The sequence below is a fragment of the Megascapheus bottae genome, chromosome 3, assembly GCF_031878675.1.
Source record: "Megascapheus bottae isolate mThoBot1 chromosome 3, mThoBot2.hap1, whole genome shotgun sequence".
In the NCBI taxonomy this organism is placed as follows: Eukaryota; Metazoa; Chordata; class Mammalia; order Rodentia; family Geomyidae; genus Megascapheus; species Megascapheus bottae.
The window spans coordinates 18,432,394-18,451,249 of record NC_143511.1 but is presented as its reverse complement, the minus strand read 5'-3'; the positions used below and the strand labels follow the sequence as shown (position 1 = coordinate 18,451,249).

At 44.3% G+C, this 18,856-nt stretch overlaps 1 protein-coding gene across 1 annotated transcript in view; it reads right to left on the bottom strand.

The window, feature by feature from the left end:
• Gna14 (G protein subunit alpha 14) overlaps positions 1-17,404 on the bottom strand; it is a 144,766-nt gene extending 127,362 nt beyond the window's left edge. Inside the window, exon 1 of the mRNA XM_090329615.1 lies at positions 17,084-17,404. Coding sequence (XP_090185741.1) covers positions 17,084-17,207 — 124 coding nt within the window. The 5' untranslated portion in view covers positions 17,208-17,404. The remainder of the gene's footprint in view (positions 1-17,083) is intronic.
• Between the last annotated feature and the right edge of the window lie 1,452 nt (positions 17,405-18,856).

Here is an 18,856-nt window from a genome sequence, read left to right as displayed (position 1 = left end):
CTTTTAGAATGAAGCAGCAGCCTTGCAACCCCAACCCACTCTTTCAAGATGGCCAGCTGGTGGAGATTCTAGAAGAAGGCCTATCTTGTGATTAAAGGCTTCAGAGCTGGACATGTGGCTCAGTGACAGTGCCATATTAAGAGAAAGGGGCAAAAAGAGACTTTATCTTATATCCAATCTGTTTGGGGCTGTTCTTTAATTCACTCATTTTTGTTTTTATTTTTAAATCAGCACATTAGTAAGAGGGTTTTGTTGCAGTCATGATATGAGACAAATTCACCCCTTTATTAAATTTTCACAGTCCATCTATCCCACTCATATGTGTGTGTGTGTGTGTACATGTGCGCACACGCGCTGCTCCTGGAGCTTGAACTAAGGATCTGGGTACTATCCCTGAGCTTTTTAATCATGGCTGGCCCTACCACTTTAGCCACAGCCACAGCTCTCCTTTTGGCGATTGTTTTGATGGTGAATTGAAGGTAAGGGTCTCACAGACATTCCTGGCTGGGCTGGCTTGAAACGTGATTCTTCAGATCTCGCTTCCTGTTTAGCTAGCTTTACAGGTGTGAGGCAGTACACACGGCCTCCTCCCACTCTTTCCAACAATACTTACTAGGTTTAATCAATCTGTCCTTACCTATAAATATGTATCACATATAAATGTGAAAACGACTTTCTTCCTCTTCAGTCTTCAATACCCTTTTACTCATTCTCAAGCAGCTGAAATTTTTGATGGAAAGAAACACATGGACCCTGTTTGAACACAGGACAGTCAAAACAGAATATAGCCTATGCAACCCTAACCCAAATATCCAAACCCCACAATGTTCTAAATCTGAAACTTTGTCAACAGTTAGCATGATGCCATGGGTAGAAAATTCCACACCTAACATCCTGCGATGGATCATAGATAACATCAAGACAAGCAGTAGAATGCCTGTATGAACTAGCATTGAGGCTATGTATAATTGGTACACATGAAATACAAACTTACCTAAGTTTAAATTTGGGTTCTAGCCTCAAGATAGGTCATTATACACAGCCAAGTATTTTTATTTTTTATTGTAATTAGTAAAAGGGTTACATGATATTTGCCAGATAGAAGGTGCATTAATTCACATACATTGATACCCTTTCACATGTCTTGGTACCCATTTCCCTCCCCCCGTACACCCCCCACCCGTCTTGGTTTTCCCCCCTTCCCTATCAAATTTCAAATATCCAAATACAAATAAATTCAATATATTAGATAACAAAGTGAGATACTATACCAATATGAGATAACCAAGGGACAGCAAAGGAGATGAGAGACAACATAGTACATTAAGGACAACAATCATTCATTATATGGCTTTTGTTTCACTATCCTGGAGGTCCTTTTAATTAGCTTCACATTATATGTCCTTATGTATCAAGATTTTGCTCTATTGCAAATCTCTGCTAGTAGAGCCCAAGGTTTCTACTGATTATGACGAATGAGGGAAACCATTGAGCCTAAGTTCCTTTGAGTCTGGCTTACTTCACTTAATATGATTTTTTCTAAGTCTTTCCATTTCCTAACAAATGGGGCGATGTCATTCTTTCTGACAGCAGCATAGAATTCCATTGTGTACAAATACCACAACTTGTTGATCCACTCATCAACTGAGGGACATCTAGGTTGGTTCCATATCTTTGCTATGGTGAATAGTGCTGCAATGAACATTGTTGTGCTAGTGGGTTTAGTATGTCCTTGTTTCTGGATGGTTGGGTAAATGCCAAGTAGTGGAATTGCTGGGTCATAGGGGAGTTCTATGTTTAGCCTTTTAAGGCACTGCCACACTGCTTTCCATAGTGGTTGAACGAGTTTGTACTCCCACCAACAGTGTAGTAGTGATCCCTCCTGGCCACATCCCCTCCAGCATCTGTTGTCATTCGTTTTCCTAATCCTGGCCATTCTAGCTGGAGTGAGGTGGAATCTTAGAGTTGTTTTGATTTGCATTTCTTTTATGACCAGAGATGTTGAGCATTTCTTCATGTGTCTATAGGCCATTTTTGTTTCTTCTTCAGAGAAGACTCTCTTTAAGTCTTTGGCCCATTTTTTAATGGGATGGTTGTTACTTTGGAGGTTAGTTTTGGAGTGATTCAATTTTTTGAGTTGTTGATATATTTTAGATATGAGGCCTTTGTCCGTTGTTTGGTTGGTGAAGATCTTCTCCCACTCTGTAGGCTTCCTGATTAGTTTACTAGCTATGTCCTTTGCCATACAAAAGCTCTGCAGTTTAATGCAGTCCCACTTATCCAGCCTTTCTCTGATTTGTTGTGATTCTTAGTCCTTATTAAGAAAGTTTCGACCTGTGCCAAGGAGGCCTAGTGTATCTCCTATTCCTTCCTGTAGAGTTTTCAGTGTGTCAGCTTTTACCTCCAGGTCTTTGATCCATTTGGAGTATTTTCTAGTGCAAGGTGACAAAGAAGGATCCAACTTTAGTTTTCTGCAGGTGCTTAACCAGTTCTGCCAGCACAACTTGTTGAAGAGGCTGTCTTTCTTCCATTCTATTTTTTTGGCTCCCTTGTCCAAGATTAGGTGGCCATAGGTCTGTGGGTTATATCTGGGTCCTCAGTTCTATTCCATTGGTCTTCAGGCCTGTTCCTGTGCCAGTACCAAGCTGTTTTGAGGATTATAGCTCTGTAATAGAGTCTAAAGTTTGGAATTGAAATTCCTCCAGCGCTGTTCTTTCTGCTAAGAAGTGTTTTTGCTATACGGGGTCTTTTATTATTCCATATGAAATTTTGGATTGCCTCTTCTATTTCTTTAAAGAATGACATTGGTATGTTGATGGGTATTGCACTGAATTTGTAGAAAGCTCTTGGCAAGATTGTCATTTTCACAATGTTGATTCTTCCAATCCAGGAGCATGGGAGGTTTTTCCATTTCCTTAGTTCTGCTTTAATTTCCTTTTTTAGGGTTTTGAAGTTTTCGTCAAAAAGGTCCTTTACATTCTTAGTTAAGCTAATTCCTAGGTACTTTATTTTCTTTGAGGCTATTGTGAAAGGAGTTTCTTTCCTGATTATTGCCTCGTTCCTCTCACTGTTGGCATAAAGGAAGGCAGTTGATTTTTGAGGGTTGATTTTATAGCCTGCTACTCTTCCAAAGCTTTGGATCAGCTCAAGGAGCTTGGGAGTAGAGTCTATAGGATTCTTTAAATACAGAATCATGTCATCTGCAAAGAGGGATAGTTTTATTTCCTCTTTCCCTACTTGGATCCCCTTTATGCTTGCTTCTTGCCTTATTGCACTGGCTAGGAATTCTAGTACTATGTTAAAGAGGAGTGGAGAGAGTGGGCATCCTTGTCTCGTTCCTGATTTTAGAGGGAATGACAGCCAAGTATTTTTGAAGCTAGAAAAATTCCAACTGTGAGATACTTCTGATCCCAAGCACTTCAGATCAGGAATTCTTAACATGTGTACATAAGCATTTAAGAAACCATATCTCCTGGGGGAGAGTGAGAGACAGGCTGACATTGTCCAAAAAGAAAAATTCTCATGCTAAGCACTGGTGGCTCATACCTATACTTAGGGGGATGTGATTGAGGGTTACAGTTTAAACTCAACCCAGGCAAGAAAGTCCATGAGACTTTTCTCTCTAAATAGCCACCAGAAATCCACAAGTGGTGCTGTGGTTCAAAGTAGTAGAATGCTAGCCTTGAGTCAAAAACACTCAGACACAGCACCAAGGCCCCAAGTTCAAACCCCACAAACAACAGGATAAAAAAAAATGTACTCATTACCTGATTTATTTAACTGTAACCTCTCTGTACACCACCTTTAAAATGCCAAGTCTTTTAAATATGAAAAAAAGAAATTATCTCTCTTTCTTGAAGCTGACATTTATTTTTTCCTTTTTAAAATACAAAAATTCTTAAAAGACAATCAACAAAATATGTAGCAGCTAGAAGCAGTAACTGACACCCTGTAGTCCCAGACACATAGAAGCTGAGACAGGAGGATTAGTTGAACCCAAGATAGGCTAGGAACCTAAGCAGCATAGCAAGACTGTAGCTTTTTTATGTTGCTTTTTAAAGGTATTAGAATGACTGCCATTAAATATTCTGCTGTACTACTATATATGTGATAATTTGATTTCATTAAAATCCATATTTGAATGATTAAGAGAGTAAGATTTACTTTGTACTACCTCAGGCCGTGAGGTGTACAAGGATCACATAAATGCTTGGCATCTGCTTGCCAGCTTTTATAGAAAACATGTATTAAAATGTAAATATTTGGACATAAGTATTTGTAAGGAGGAGGGGAAAGAGAGGAGGGGAGAGGAGAGGAGGAGGCAGTCACAGCAGCTCAGGGTTAGCACCCAGGCACCAAGTTCAAGCCCCAAGCCTGGCTTCCTTCCCTGTTCAAAAAAAGTGTAAAACAGTAGGTAAGATTTTATTAGCCAAGATTCCAAGTTAGCTGCTATCACAAAAGGACCCACTCATTCACAGAGCAGGGCTTACACAGCCAGGTTATTCATGGCACTGGAGACACAGGCTTTTCTAGTACATTTTCATTCCCAATACCCTATATCCCTCATGGTGAAAGAGGCATTCTGTGGCTCCTTCCACCAAGTCAGCTTAATGTAAGAGAATATTCCAGAGGGCTTCATTTAAATGAGACCACAAGCAAAGGTTTCTAGAAGGAAAGGGATATTTAAGATGCATTTTGACTAGCCAGATGACTAGTAAAGAGGAGGGTCCCTACTGAGATTCTAGGAAGAGTTTGGCCTGTTGACAATCCTAAAAAAGGTCCTATAAGCAGGGGAGTAACAGCAGAGGGGCCATCTGAGGACGGGGTCATCAGAGGACAGATAGATGGTGCCATAGACCATGCTCACACTTCAGATTTGTCCCCAAGAGGATCGAGAAAACTGAATGGTTTTGAACAAGAAAATAACAGTGCAAATTCAATTTTAAAAGGTTATCGGGCTGCAGTATGGAGAATAAGCATGAGGTTAGGAAGAGACAGGTAACAATGACATGAAGATGGACATGCAGGAGAGAATGATGCAGAGAATGCAGGTAGGGAACACAGGCTAGATGGGCTCCTTCTGGTAATTTTGTCAAAAAAAAAATAATTAAAAAATTGAGTCTTGGAACAGAAGCAAGATTGTGACTGTTCACCAGGGCTCAACTTTTATTTCATGACACCATTACTTAAAGCATAAGTTCATAGTCAAGATGAGTATTAAGATATTGAGCATGTAAAATAGTAATAAATTCAGGAATTTTCTAATGGTCCAGTCTTCAAGGTCCTGATCAGGTCTGTATTACGGTTTTGAATCTTTCTACATTTTTTTTTCCTGCCAATCCTGGGGCTTAAACTCAGGGCCTGGGCACTGCCCCCGAGCTTCTTTTGCTCAAGGCTAGCATTCTATCACTTGGACCACAGAACCACTACTGGCTTTTTCTGTGAACGTGGTACTGAGGAATTGAACCCAGGGCTTCATATCTGCTGGAAAGCACTCTGCCACAAAGCCGCAGTCCCAGCCTTGAGTCTTTCTAGATTAACACAAACAATGGAGGCAAGAATAGCACTATGGGGTTGGTGGCAGACTGAGACCTCCTGGGGTTTAAGCTATTACATGACACTCTTTCTAGATGCATCAATTGCCTGGATGTGGCCCTTCCACAGAAAATGGTTACTCTCACTTTAAATCTTCTCTATAAACAACATCCCAGATTTTCATGTTACAAGACCATTTGAAAAACCTCCCTGTGGGCTGATGACAATACCCAGCAGTCTCTTCTCATTTATTTCAGCACTGAGTAGTCAATGTCATGAAATCAATCTCTGTCCATCACTACAGCAGTTTTGCTTTACTTTACATTTGCATGGTCTCCTTAGGGGAAAAAGAAAACAGAGAAAGTCATCGTACACCCTTGATCCCATGACTTATTTCCACAGAAAACAAACATTTTTGAGGCTGAGAAATCATTACATGGATGTGCACAAGACCAGGGTGACGTTTGGAAAGCTGTTCTCAGATCAATAGCATGTCTAATGATCAATGTTGCCTTAGAAACAGACAAATTCAATATGAAGACCTTTCTGAGTCAGTGAAAAAAGAATGAACTGGCAATTAAGAAAACAGTCTTCTACCCAGGTACCCGTGGCTCATGCCTCTAATCCTCACTGCTCAGGAGGCTGAGCTCTGAGGATCATAGTTAGAAGCCAGCCCAGGCAGGATGTATGTGGAACTCTTGCCTTCAATTAACCACCAAAAGGCTGGAAGTAGAGCTGGGGCTCAAAACGGTAACGCACAAAATGCTCAAATCCAGTGCTCCACACCCTAATCTGTATGATAAAGGTTTACAGATTTCATGGTAAAGAAACCAAGTTTACATTTTGTCATCAGTTGAAAACTGATGCGTGCATTTAAAAGCCTTTCTATGGTTCACATTGTATTGTCATTGTCAATGGCACAAACTTGTGCCACTTATCACATAGGCAGGACTTCTAGCTCATGTTCATTCAGCCAAGCTGGGCACGGTGGCTCAAACCTTTTATCCTACCTACAGGATGCAGAGATAGGGGATCCAAGTTCAAGGTCAGTCAGATCTGGAACATTCAAAAGATTCTATTTCACCCAGTAACTGGGTACAGTGGCATCCTAGGTGTCCTTGTTATTCATTCCAACACCACACTAATAGAAGCACTAATAGGGCAATCACAATCCAGCTGGACCCAGGTAGACAATGAGACCTTATATAAAAAACATACCACAGCTGGGATCCAGGGGCTCACACCTAATTACTCACAAGGCTGAGATCTGAGGATTGCAGTTTGAAGCCAGCCTTGGCAAGAAAGTCTACAAGAGTTGTATCTCCAGTTAACCACCAAAAAAGCCAGAAGTACAGCTCAGGGACAGTGCTCAGGTCCTAAATTGAACCCCAACCCTCCCCCCCCCCAAACCAGTATACACAATAATAAAAACTGACATTAAATTGGCTGATAGAATGGTAACAAGTCAGAAGCCACAAGTACCCACTGCACATGCACACAATCTAAGCCGATTCCCCAAGAAAAGTTACAATGAAACACCATTGAGCAATAGAATTAAGCAACGAGGAGTTTATTATACCTAAGTCATGTGGCTAGGACAGGCCTGTAGAGAGATAAAAGTTTTGCGTTGAGATACAAAGATATTTGAGTTGAGATGCAAAGATAGAAGCAACCACCTACTTGAAGAGAGAATGGGCAACAGCAAAAGATTGTTCCAGACAGAAGAGATAACAAGACCAAGGATTTAGAGGCAAGAAGTCTATGGTATGCAAAAAAACAAAGGCAGTAAAGCAAGGGAAGAAAGAATGATACATCTCTTTGAGGTATGTGGAATTTATTCCAGATGTGAGTGTAAGACATAAAAACTTTTGAATCTAGTACTAGAGTTTGAACTAGGACCTTACAATTGTTTGGCCAGTGCTTTACCATGTTAATCATGTGTCCAGCCTGACTTTGGCTGAGTAATTTGGAGAGAGAGTCTGGAAGACCTTGTTATCTATGCTAGCTTCAAATCCAGAGCTTCCAGATCTCAGCTCCCAGGCTGAGATTACAGATGCCAGACAAGCAGCTGAAAAGACATTGAATGTAAGCAAGATAATCTTGTGATCTCAATTTACTTGAAAAGAGACTGCAGAAGCGCCAGTGCAGACAGTATGGGACCAGAACAGTGTCATGTCCAAAGGGAAATGTTTTCACCTGACAGACAGTGCTGGCTGGATGGCTTTGGGAGTTTCCCTAAGATAACTAGATACAAGTATGAAATGCTCACATCCGGGTAAAATAAACATCTGACTCTAAAAGAATGCAAGAAGTTAGTGCCATATGACATTTAAAGTGCTTTGCTTCCTTTCCTTAGCAGGTTTCTGTTATCTACAAGCTTGTAATTAGATTTTTCTTTCAGTTGGCCTTGCCCAACCCACTTAGAAAAGACGGCACTTCCTTCTTCCTTGATGAATGTCAAATCTTTGTTGCAGATCTTTGGCATGGTGGGGGGGGGGCTGTCAAAATCTGAGCCACACATCTTTTTCTGGGGGTGGGGAAGGAGAAAGGCCAAGAAAGACAAAGAAATCCCCAGTCTCTTCCTTGTGGCTGAAGTCTTTAGGCAGCAGGATTTCATTCAGCAAGCATTCAGACAGTAGTTTAAACACTTTCAAATATTCATTGGCACTGGATGCTGATGGCTCATTCTTATAATACTGGCTAGTCAGGTGACTGAGATTTGAGAATCACAGTTGAAAGTCAGCCAGGAAGTAAAAGCTGTTAGAGTCTTACCTTCACTTAACCAGTAAAAAGCCAAAAAGCTGAGGCATGGCTCAAGCGGTATAGCACTAGCCTTGAGCAAAAAAGTCAACCAACAAAACAAGGCCCTGAATTCAAGCCCCAGTAAACACTCTTTTTGGTCACTAAAACACTCTTTTTTGGTCACTGAAGGCTAGCACTCTGCCACTTTGAGCCACAGCACCTCTACCAGTTTTCTGCTGGTTCATCTTTCCTGCCCAGGCTACATTCAAGCCAAGATCCTCAGATCTCAGCCTCCTGAGTAGCCAGCGTTCCAGGCATGAGCCACCGGCTCCTAGCACTAACACTCTTTTGGTTGAATTCTAATGTCATTATCTACCTGAAACCTCACATTTGGATTTTTTTTTAAAAAGTCATGTATATCCCAGGATGCTTTCAGCTCATTGGGAAAAAGGCTCGGCTGGACCACATGGCACAATCCCCTCCTCCAGCAAACTGATGATTGGCTTCAGCCAGACATCCCAACTGTTTGTAAAGTGACAGAGGAATACAGGAGAGGATCATGGGGATGTGCAGCTCAGTCGGGGTGGTAAGAAGGAAGTACAGCGCCTGCAGCAGCTCTACATGGGTGTGGAGCCCCTGGCTTCATTTTTTTTTTTTCTTTTGATAGTGTGTCCTGATTCCAGACTTGACTGTGAGGATTCTGCCTTTTTGCTGAGCTTGCTTTCCACTTCCCTGTGATGCCAAGTTCCCTGCTTCCTTGCCAATAAATTCTTCTTCTGCTTAAATGATCTGCTTATATGATCTTGCCAGCACAGTGAATTTACCCATCCGCAGATGGCCGGCGCTTGTAATGACATTAGGGCTGCTCCAGAGGTTCCTGCTACCCCTTCTGCCTTTCTCGTCATTGGATTTCCACTGGCACACTTGCTTTCCCTCACAGCCTTTGCAGCCCTGGCTGGCTGGCTCATAGGAGCCTCAGCTCAGGGCAGCCACAGTAACAACCATGTGATGTGGGCGGGGCACTGGTCAGCCGTGCTGGACCCAGGACTGCACACTGACACTGGTGCACACCTAGTCTTTGGCTCCATGAGAGGACAGAAAAAAACATCCCTGAGCACCATGGTGCTCAGAGGGAATGGAAGGAATCAAGATGCAATGACAGCTCTGCCTGCCAAAATGTCTCCCGCCTCATCTGCAGTGGCACTTGCTCATTACTCATTGTTAATGTTATTAGATAACCTGCTGAGAATTCTTTTCCTACAAAGTCTGTGTTTCAACTTTGACCTCTGTCTTCAGCAATAGAGTAGCTCTGCTCTAATGATTCACTGAAAATTCTTTTCTCTGGCTACTCACCTCTCACCTCAGAAGTCAGAGGTTTTAGTAGTCTTCCTTTGTGATTCAGGTGACAGCATGGGGGGAAATGAAGTAAAAGATGGTGAAGACTAGAAAGTGTGAGCCTTGAGCCAAACCAAGCATTCAGGGGAAGTGTCCAGGCCCCGAGTTCAAGCCCCACAATGGACAAAGAAAAAGACTTACTGCCAGTGGCTCACACCTGTAAACCTAACTATTCAGGAAACTAATATTTGAGAGTTGTGCTTTGAAGCCAGACTTGGTAGGAAAGTCCGTGAGGCTCTTACCTGCAAATAACCACGCAAAAGCCAGAACTGTGGTTCACCTAGCACAGAAGCTCAGGGGCAATGGTAAGGGCCCAAGTACAAGTCTCAGGTTTGGCATAAGGGAGAGAGGGAGGACGGGAGAAATGGAAACAGGGAGGCAGGGATGGAGGCAGGCAGGGATGGAGGGAGGCAGGCAAGCAGGTAAAAAGAGAGGGGAAAAGGGAAGTGGAAAAGAGAAGGTGGAGAGGGGGAGGTTGTGGGAGGGATTAAAGCGTTAAGGTGTTTTCTGTCTTTGCTTTATGCCATACTTCACTGTGAGATCTTTGTATTCTGTAACTGTTCACAGTTTGTACGATTTAATAAAATCTCTTAAGTTTTCATCCTCTAATGGTATGCTGTAGAAACTTGGCTCTTCAGATAATGGTGGTTGGTGTGCATTAGTGTACTTGCTACCTTTGTTTCAAATGGCTTAAGCATCATGAAAGGAAAGATGCTCTTCTCCATTAGAGGCCAGCAGGGCCCTTGGAGAAATGGCTGGCTGCTCACCTACCAAGGAACAAGTTGAGTCTGGAGCTTCTTGTTTTGCCAGGAAGAAAGTGCCCAAGAAAACAATGGGGGCTATTACTGTAACATGGGTGCCAGTTTAGAGGACATCTCATTGCCTAAATCTGGCACAACTGCAGCACCAAATGAGCTTGTTGAGTTTGTAATAAATGAATCAGGCACCAGGAAGGCTCTTGGAATAGAATGTCAGAGGCCAAGCAGCATAGAGGCATGGGAAAGCTAAGCAGGAAAACATCCACAAAGATCCATTCAGATCTTTCAGTTCTTCTGGCCTGACCCAGAATTGTGTCACTGATTCTGGATTGGGCCAGAAGAACCGAAAGATCTGAAGTCAACAAGGACAGTTGTAGTTCAGTGGCAGATAGTTTGCGTAGCATATATGAGGTCATGGATTCAATCCCTGGAACTGGAAACAAATTATTAAGAAGGGCACTTTTGTGAGGCACAATGTGTTTACAGCATGCCAGAAAGTATCCCTCCACAAAATTATGATACAATGGATCAAAAAAGCAACATCCTGATAAAGTAACCAAACATCAGTAATGAGGTAATGAACATAATGTACATCCAGGGTGACTGATGAGAAAGACATTGTCCATGCAATGGTCCAGCCCAAAATATACACAGTTATCATGTCTACTCGTAAGAAAGGGAGTCTCAAGACCAACCATTCCATTGGTATAATGGAGGGAAATGGAGCTGTACTGTTCAAAATCATAAGCAATGAGAGCCTGAAGAAATGTTTCAGATTAAAGAAACTAAAGAGACAGCAGAGATTTACAATAGAGCAAAATCTAGACACATAAAGCCATATAGTAGGACCCTAAATGAAAGGACCTCCAGGATATAGAAACAAAAGCCATATAATAAGTGATTGTTGTCCTTAATGTACTATGTTATCTCTCATCTCTTTTGCTGTCCCTTGGTTATCTCATATTGTTACAGTATTTTACCTTGTAATCTGATATATTGTATATATGCTTATCTGGTTATTTGAAGTAGGATAGGGAAGGGAAGAAAACAAGATGAGGGGGAGGGGGAAGGAAATGGGGACCAAGACATGAGAAAGGGTATCAATGTTTGTGAAGTAATGCACTTTCTATCTGGTGAATATAATGTAACCCTTCTATTAATTACATTAAAAATATGTGAAAAAAATTTTTAAAAAAGACAGAACCAAATACAATCTCCACTGTTAACTCCATGCTTCCAAGGAGAAAATGTCACTAAGAATATTCTTGGGCCAACAGACAAAAACGGGTTTGTGGAAGATGATGGGCACAAATATATATCATGGTTACATCTACTCGTGTTTAATTGGGCTATACTAAATAGGACATTCCCTTACTTTTAGGGGAAAACCCTCTCAAGCAACAAGAGGTAAAAGATACCAAGCACATGGGCTCCCCTCTGACACAAGAAAAATGGAGAACAAAATCAATTTAGTCTCTTTTTGTCCTCATTTATGAGAACAAAGTAAACTGGGAAAAGAACAGATCACTGGGGGGGAGGGAAATGGGTACCAAGACATGTGAAAGGGTATTAATGTATGTGAATTAATGCACCTTCTATCTGGCAAATATTATGTAACCCTTTTACTAATTACAATAAAAAAAAGGAAAGAAAAAAAAAAGAACAGATCACTGCCCCTTGTGTCTTCTTAACCTTACATATTCTCTGAAAGTTGTTTTTAACCATTAAATGTTAAAAACAAACAAACAAAAAAGATTTGGTGGAGGAAGATGCCTGCCAAGGGACACAGAGCTTGGAGGAATGACACCAATGTTCTAGATCATGACCGTGCCTTTGTCTACACAAAGTCATGACTTGGTGACAGGTGACGTTTCCTGTGTGTCAAAGTCCATGTGTCAGAACAGTGAATTATGCCTTGAAAGGCATAAGATAGAGGGCCACTGCATTACAGATGGAAGCAAGTCACCGAGCAAGCCATACAGTTCCCTTTCTGAAGCAAAATATGACCCAAACCAGCACCAAACTATTTTATACTAATATCTACTTCATAATGAACACAATTCTCCAATTGTAACCTCAAAGTAACCTTGTCCCCTGGATTCAGAAAATACCCTTTACTATCACCAGATATCTCCCAAGGCAACAGGGTCCATGAACGGACATCGCTCCCTTCCCACCCGTGAACAATCACAGGCACCTTTCGCTGCCCATCCCTTCCTGCATCACTTAGGATGTCCATCAAGCTTTTAGAATCCCCTTCCCTAGCAGTTTAGTAAACTACCCTCTTCTGATGCAGCTCTGAAAAACTGATTACCTGCCCCGAGCACCACACCTGGCCCTTTGAGAAAGTCTGCTGAAACACAGGCACTAAGAAAAAAACAACATAGGTGTAGTTATCATTTACTGTTTTCCTTCTAAGAAAGCTGCAGTAACTGCTCCATTTACTCCAGAGGGGAACCTGACCAGGAATATGATAGCTAGCTCAAAGTCTAGGAGATTGTTAGGATTGAAAGAATTCAAACTATTTTTGGATACAGATTTTCAACTCTTTGTTAAATAGAGTAAGGGACTACGTTTATAGCCATTTCCTCTAATGTCAGGAACAAGACAAGGATACCCACTCTCTCCACTCCTCTTCAATATAGTATTAGAATTCCTAGCAGAGCAATAAGGCAAGAGGCAAACATAAAGGGAATCCAAATAGAGAAGGAAGTGAAACTTTCTCTCTCTGCAGATGACATGATTCTGTATTTAAAGAACCCTGTAGATGCCACTCCTAAGTTACTTAAGCTAATTCACAACTTCGGCAAAGTAGCAGGGTATAAAATCAACCCTCAAAAATCAACAGCTTTCCTGTACACCAACAACAAGAAGAGCAAGATCAAAATCAGGAAAGCAACTTCTCTTGCAATAGCCTCAAAGAAAATAAAATGCTTAGGAATTAACTAAGGATGTAAAGGACCTTTATGATGAAAACTTTAAAAACCTGAAAAAAGAAATCAAAGCAGAACTAAGGAAATGGAAAAACCTTCCATGCTCCTGGACTGGAAGAATGAACATTGTGAAAATGGCAAACCTACCAAGGGCTATCTATAAATTCAATGTCCTACCCATCAATAGCTACATGTCATTCTTTAGTGAAACAGGAAGCAATCCAAAAAATCATATGGAATAATAAAACTCTTTATAGCAAAAGCAACTCTTAGCAGAAAGAACAGCACTGGAAGAATATCAATACCAAACTTCAGACTATTACAGAGCTATAGTAATCAAAACAGCTTGTTACTGGCCCAAGAATAAGTGTGAGGATCAATGGAATGGGACAAAAGACCCAGAAATCAACCTACAGACCTATGGCTACCCAATCCTCCATAAGGGAGCCAAAAAATAGCATGAAAGAAAGACAGCCTCTTCAACAAATGGTGCTGGCAGAATTGGTTAAGCATCTGTAGAAAACTAAAGCTGGATCCTTACATGTCACCCTGTACCCAGAATTACTTCCAAATGGATCCAAGACCTTGAGGTAAAAGCAGATACCCTCAAAACTTTACAAGAAGGATCAGGAGATACACTAGGGCTCAATGGCACAGGATAAAACTTTCTTAATAAAGGTCCAGAGACACAGCGAATTAAAGAAAGTTTGGACAAATGGGAGTGCATTAAGCTGGAGAGCTTCTATACGGCAAGGGACATTGCTAGCTAGTTAACTAGAAAACCCAAAGAGTGGGAGAAGTTCTTCACTAGCCATACAACAGACAAGGGTCTCATATCTAAAATGTAACGGTAGCTCAAAAAATTCAATCTCTTCAAAACAAATCCTCCTGATGAGAATATGTCACACTAGTATCTGGAAATTCCTCTCCACAACAATGTTTCCCTTTCTGTGGTAGACACTGACTCATGCTCTCCTTAAGTACCAGTACTACGGTGGTCTTCTGAAGCCCCTGAAACATCCTACAGAGACTTGCTTCATTGCGAGAGTCGCTGGCTGCAGAGGGCAGGATCCCAAGTCCCATTTGCAATGTGGAGTTTCATCTAGAGCAAATCCTGCCATGAACTAACTTCTCTCAACTTAGGTTCACCTACAGTAGACCTAACCTACCCACTATTAAGACCTGGTGAACTTTCCACTCAAACTGTATGACCCTTCTGGTATCTTCCGAGTCACTGACTCTCCCTTTCGCTTGAAAAGAAATGTTTGCTACAGTAAAGGAAACTGCAACTACCTTCTGAGGGCTCACATGTATAATCTAGCTACTCAAGAGGCTGAGATCCAAGGATCATGGTTCAAAGCCAGAAGAAATATCCTGTTCTCATCTCCAATTAACCACTAAAACTCTAGAAGTGGAGCTGTGGTACAGGGCTAACCTTGAAGGGAAAAAAAATTCTCAGGGATAGTGCCCAGACCATAAATTCAAGTCTTAAGACTGACAATGAAAGAGAGGAAAAGAGAAAGGTTGTAAAAGAAGGAGGGAGGGAGGGAAGACAAGAAAAACAAAGACAGAGGGAGACAAAGAAGGAAGGATAAGAAGAGAGAAAAGGAAAAGTATATTAAAAAAAACAGAAAGGAAGACAAAGGGAGAGAAGAGAAAAATGGAGAAAGAAAATAAGGAAAGAAAGGAGAGAGAATTAAGAAACAGGCAAACTTTTAAGTCTATCTTTGACATTTTGAACTCCATGAAGTTTGGAAACTTTTTCACAGGAAGTTATCACTGAGAAAGTGTACTACTCCTATAACCCCAGCTAGGTGATTCAAATGGGGGCCCAAGGAGGTCACATAAGAGAGCTAGGCAGGAGTCCTGGAGTTCAGAAGGCTTTCTCATCACCAGCATTGAATGTTTTGTTGTTGTTGTTGTTTTTACCAGACCTGGGCCTTGAACTCAGGGTCTGAGCACTGTCCTTGGGCTTTCTCAAGGCCAGAGCTCTACCACTTGAGCCACAGCACCACTTCTGGCTTTTTCTATGTATATGGTACAGAGTCAAACATTCTACCTCTAGGCCAAACTCCTGGCCCCTGAAAGTGGCTTCTAAGGCAGCTTACCCACATTCCACCCTACTCCAAATTCAAAAGCAAGCATTTCACATCAGGCAAATAGGTTTATGAGTAATCCCTATGTCTCGGCTTACTGTAACATTTTTCAAACAAACAGCCAGAATTTGTCATGCTCTTTGCATAGTCCAGTCACTATACTTCATACACTATGTAAATCTAAGTATTTTAGAATGAACTAGGTCTCTATCTGTCCTTGAAGAGAGAAAGTGTGCAACTGAAGTGAAGTCCACTCCTGTGTTTCTTTAGAAGGAAGGGGTCTGGGCAAGAATACAAATGAAGCTCTGTGATTAACCAAGGGTAGAAACTTGTCATTTAATCCTCCCCCTTAACAAATTTAGCTTGGTAATAGCCTGGAAGACCAGATTCGATTCTCAGACTCAAGAGTTCTGAGCTGAACTTTAAAGTCCTGGCCAATAAAAAGCATCCCCTCCTGCCACCCTCAGGAAGCTCTACTCACCCCACCCCACCCCCTTCCCAAACTCCTCCACAATCTGGACAAGCAGCCACCACTTGGGGCGCTCTGAGGGGATAAGGTTCACCTCCTACTAGCTAAGACCCTAGCAGAAAGCTTGGGGCCATTTGGGCAGGGAATTGCATCAGGGCCTTGTGGGAGTCAGGCAGGATGGACTCTTCGAGTACTCAGCCACTTGGACTTGCAGATTTCTAGCTCCCCAGGGGCAGCACAGCCTGGGAAAAATCAGACCAGGCACTCTCTGATCTTTTACTTTTCACTGTTAGGACTCTCAGACTCAGTACCTGTGGCTTTGCTCATCGGTTGGTGCTCAAACAACTGAGTCAAACTTTCAACCCCAGACCAGACCCCCTTAATCCAAGAGTTAAACAGAAGGGACTCCTGTTCCCAGGCCTGGAGACAGTCCTGTCTTCTCTTTCCTCATAACCACATCTATTTGCCTTTGCTTTACGCAGTCTGGAATGGTGACTACTTAAACATAATAAAGAATGAACAAGCAGCCAGTAGAAGAGACGATTCCTATCCGGAACGCCGGCTATTTAGAAAGTCGTGGACAGCTGGTATTTTGGTGTGAAAGAAAGCCTACTAACTGGCCTGGAATGCCTACTGTACCTTTTCTTCATCCTGACAAGTGTGTCGGTTTCCTAGCTCTCCGTTTCTAATCCTCAACGGTAGGGACAAAGCCTGCTGCCTGTACCGTCAGCTGACACCCATAAGAACTGTCAAGTTCCACACCAGGTTGGTCCCAGGCCACCTGTGAGAACTTCGTAGTGCAGGCCAGAGCTGGAGAAGAACCCACCACGCCTCAGCGTCAGGCAGCGCTCCCTGCCTCTGGGCCCGCTACCCAAGCAGAACCCCAGCAGACATGGGGCGGCGCGGGGGTGGGGTGGGGAGGGCAGACAAGCCACCAAGGGTTAAGTCCTAGCCCCATTATTCAGATGGAGGGGAGCAGGAGATGAGTCTTGGAACAAACGAAATGCCTGATACCCAGAACCCCCAAGTTGCCGGCCTCTGCGAGCCCACCCCTCCGCCCCCCCGCAAGGACTGCAGGCGGGTGAGCGGAGCGGGACCGAGAACCCGCGGATCTCGGGGTGGGGGGGGTCCCCCGGGTGAGACGCGGCCACTCACCCAGCAGCAGCAGCTTGAGCTCGCGGCGCGCTTCCTTCTTGTCCCGGCGGAGCTGGCGCTCGATCTCCGCGCTGATGCGTTGAGACTCCTTCTCCTCGGCCGACAGACAGCAGCACCCCGCCATCGTGCGCCCCGACACCCGACGGGGCGGCGGCGCGGACCCTGCGGGATCACCCTCCCGGACGGACCTCGCCGGGCACGGAAGGGTCTGGAAGAGAAAACACCTGGCGCGCCCACGGGAGCGCTCGGCTTTAATCCTTCCCCGAGGGTCAGCTGCGAGACAGGGGCGGATCCCGAGCGCCGGCGGGGGTTGGGGGGCACCTGTGGGCACCCCGGAGCCAGGGAGAGCCTGGGGTGCGCGAGCCCCTGGGCACCGCAGCGGGACGCTCAGCCAGGCGCAGAGCGCGCGCAAAAAAAAAGCAAAAGTTGGGGTGTCAGGGCCGCGCTGTTGGGGTGGGGGGCAGGGGAGAGAATGGGATCCTCTGGGCCTTGGGGTGGGGAGAGGTGAGGCCAAAGAGCCAACCGGCTGAGCGCTGTCTAGAAAGTTCCAAACCCTCAGCTGCAACTGGAGAGTGGGAAGGCTCGGGCAGGCGCCTCTGCCCTAAGGGGCGGGAGGAGGCGGGGCGTCTCGAACCTGCAGCCTTGGCATCTGCCCAACTTAGCGTTGGGCGAGGAGGCAACAGTGGGGGAGTTTGAGGTGCTGGGGGTGCGTGGTGTGAGCCCACCAGCCTTGGCTGAGCAAGTCGGGGCGCAGAGAACCTCCCCCACACACACACATACACCCCACCCCCCCCACCCCGCCCAGCTCACGATCACCAGCGCGCTCCGGCCGCCAGGTGTGTCTCGGTGCCAGATCCGGTTTCCACAGGTGAATGGAGTTTTAGCCAAGTCCCAGCGTCAGAGTTGGGGTGGGGGGGGGGACGCAGCGACTGCAGGCGGGAAGCGTGTTGCACGGGTAGAAATCTGCACCCCTCGCATTCAGAGTGTGTGCGCGGGGGATGGGGGGCTTCCCTAGACAGCTTGCTTCCACTCCCCTCCCCGGAGGACCCCAGCTCAGCTTGCTGCCCATAAAGGGCGGTAGGCTCTGCAGCTAGCCGCTTGGGTTATAAAAGCTGTGCACACCAAGGGAGGACAAACAGCCCCCACCCAGGCCTCCTGCAGCCCCGGATTGCTGGGGGCGGGGGCCTTGGGCGGGAACCCCCGGCTGCTTTGCATTTGCTCGGTAAGGAGTGGCTGGCACTTTCCTGGCACATCTGCCCACTCCCCTGCAGCTGCCAGCCCGGTCCGCAGAGCCACATTTAGTCCCCAGCCTGCCACGTCCTGATCCTGATCATCTGAGCAGCCCAGACAAGACAGGGGGCACTTAAAAGCTCCCCCTTTCCCGCTCCAATGGCAAGCTAGACGGTGGAGAACATCTGAGTTGAGTCTGTGCAGAAAGCCAGAGGCACGAGCTAAAGGAAGGGAGGGGAGGGGCCACAGCAAGGAATATTCTCCCTACCCGCTTCTAATCAGCCTATGTCCATCACACACTGGAGGCTGTTGGGCAATTAATTAGCTAATGCTTCTTCCTTGAAGATTAGACTTCGAGGCCTTAAGGATGTCTTTCATCCATTTCCGCATAGTTGGTGGAGGGGTACATGTCATTCTGTAAAGAACTTGGCATCCTGTTTCTTTTAGCAGGCTGCTGGACATTATTTATTTTACAACTTAAGAAACGTAGGCGAACCAGGCATTTAAAAAAATGAACGGCTGCATCCTTAGTGATTTAACTGA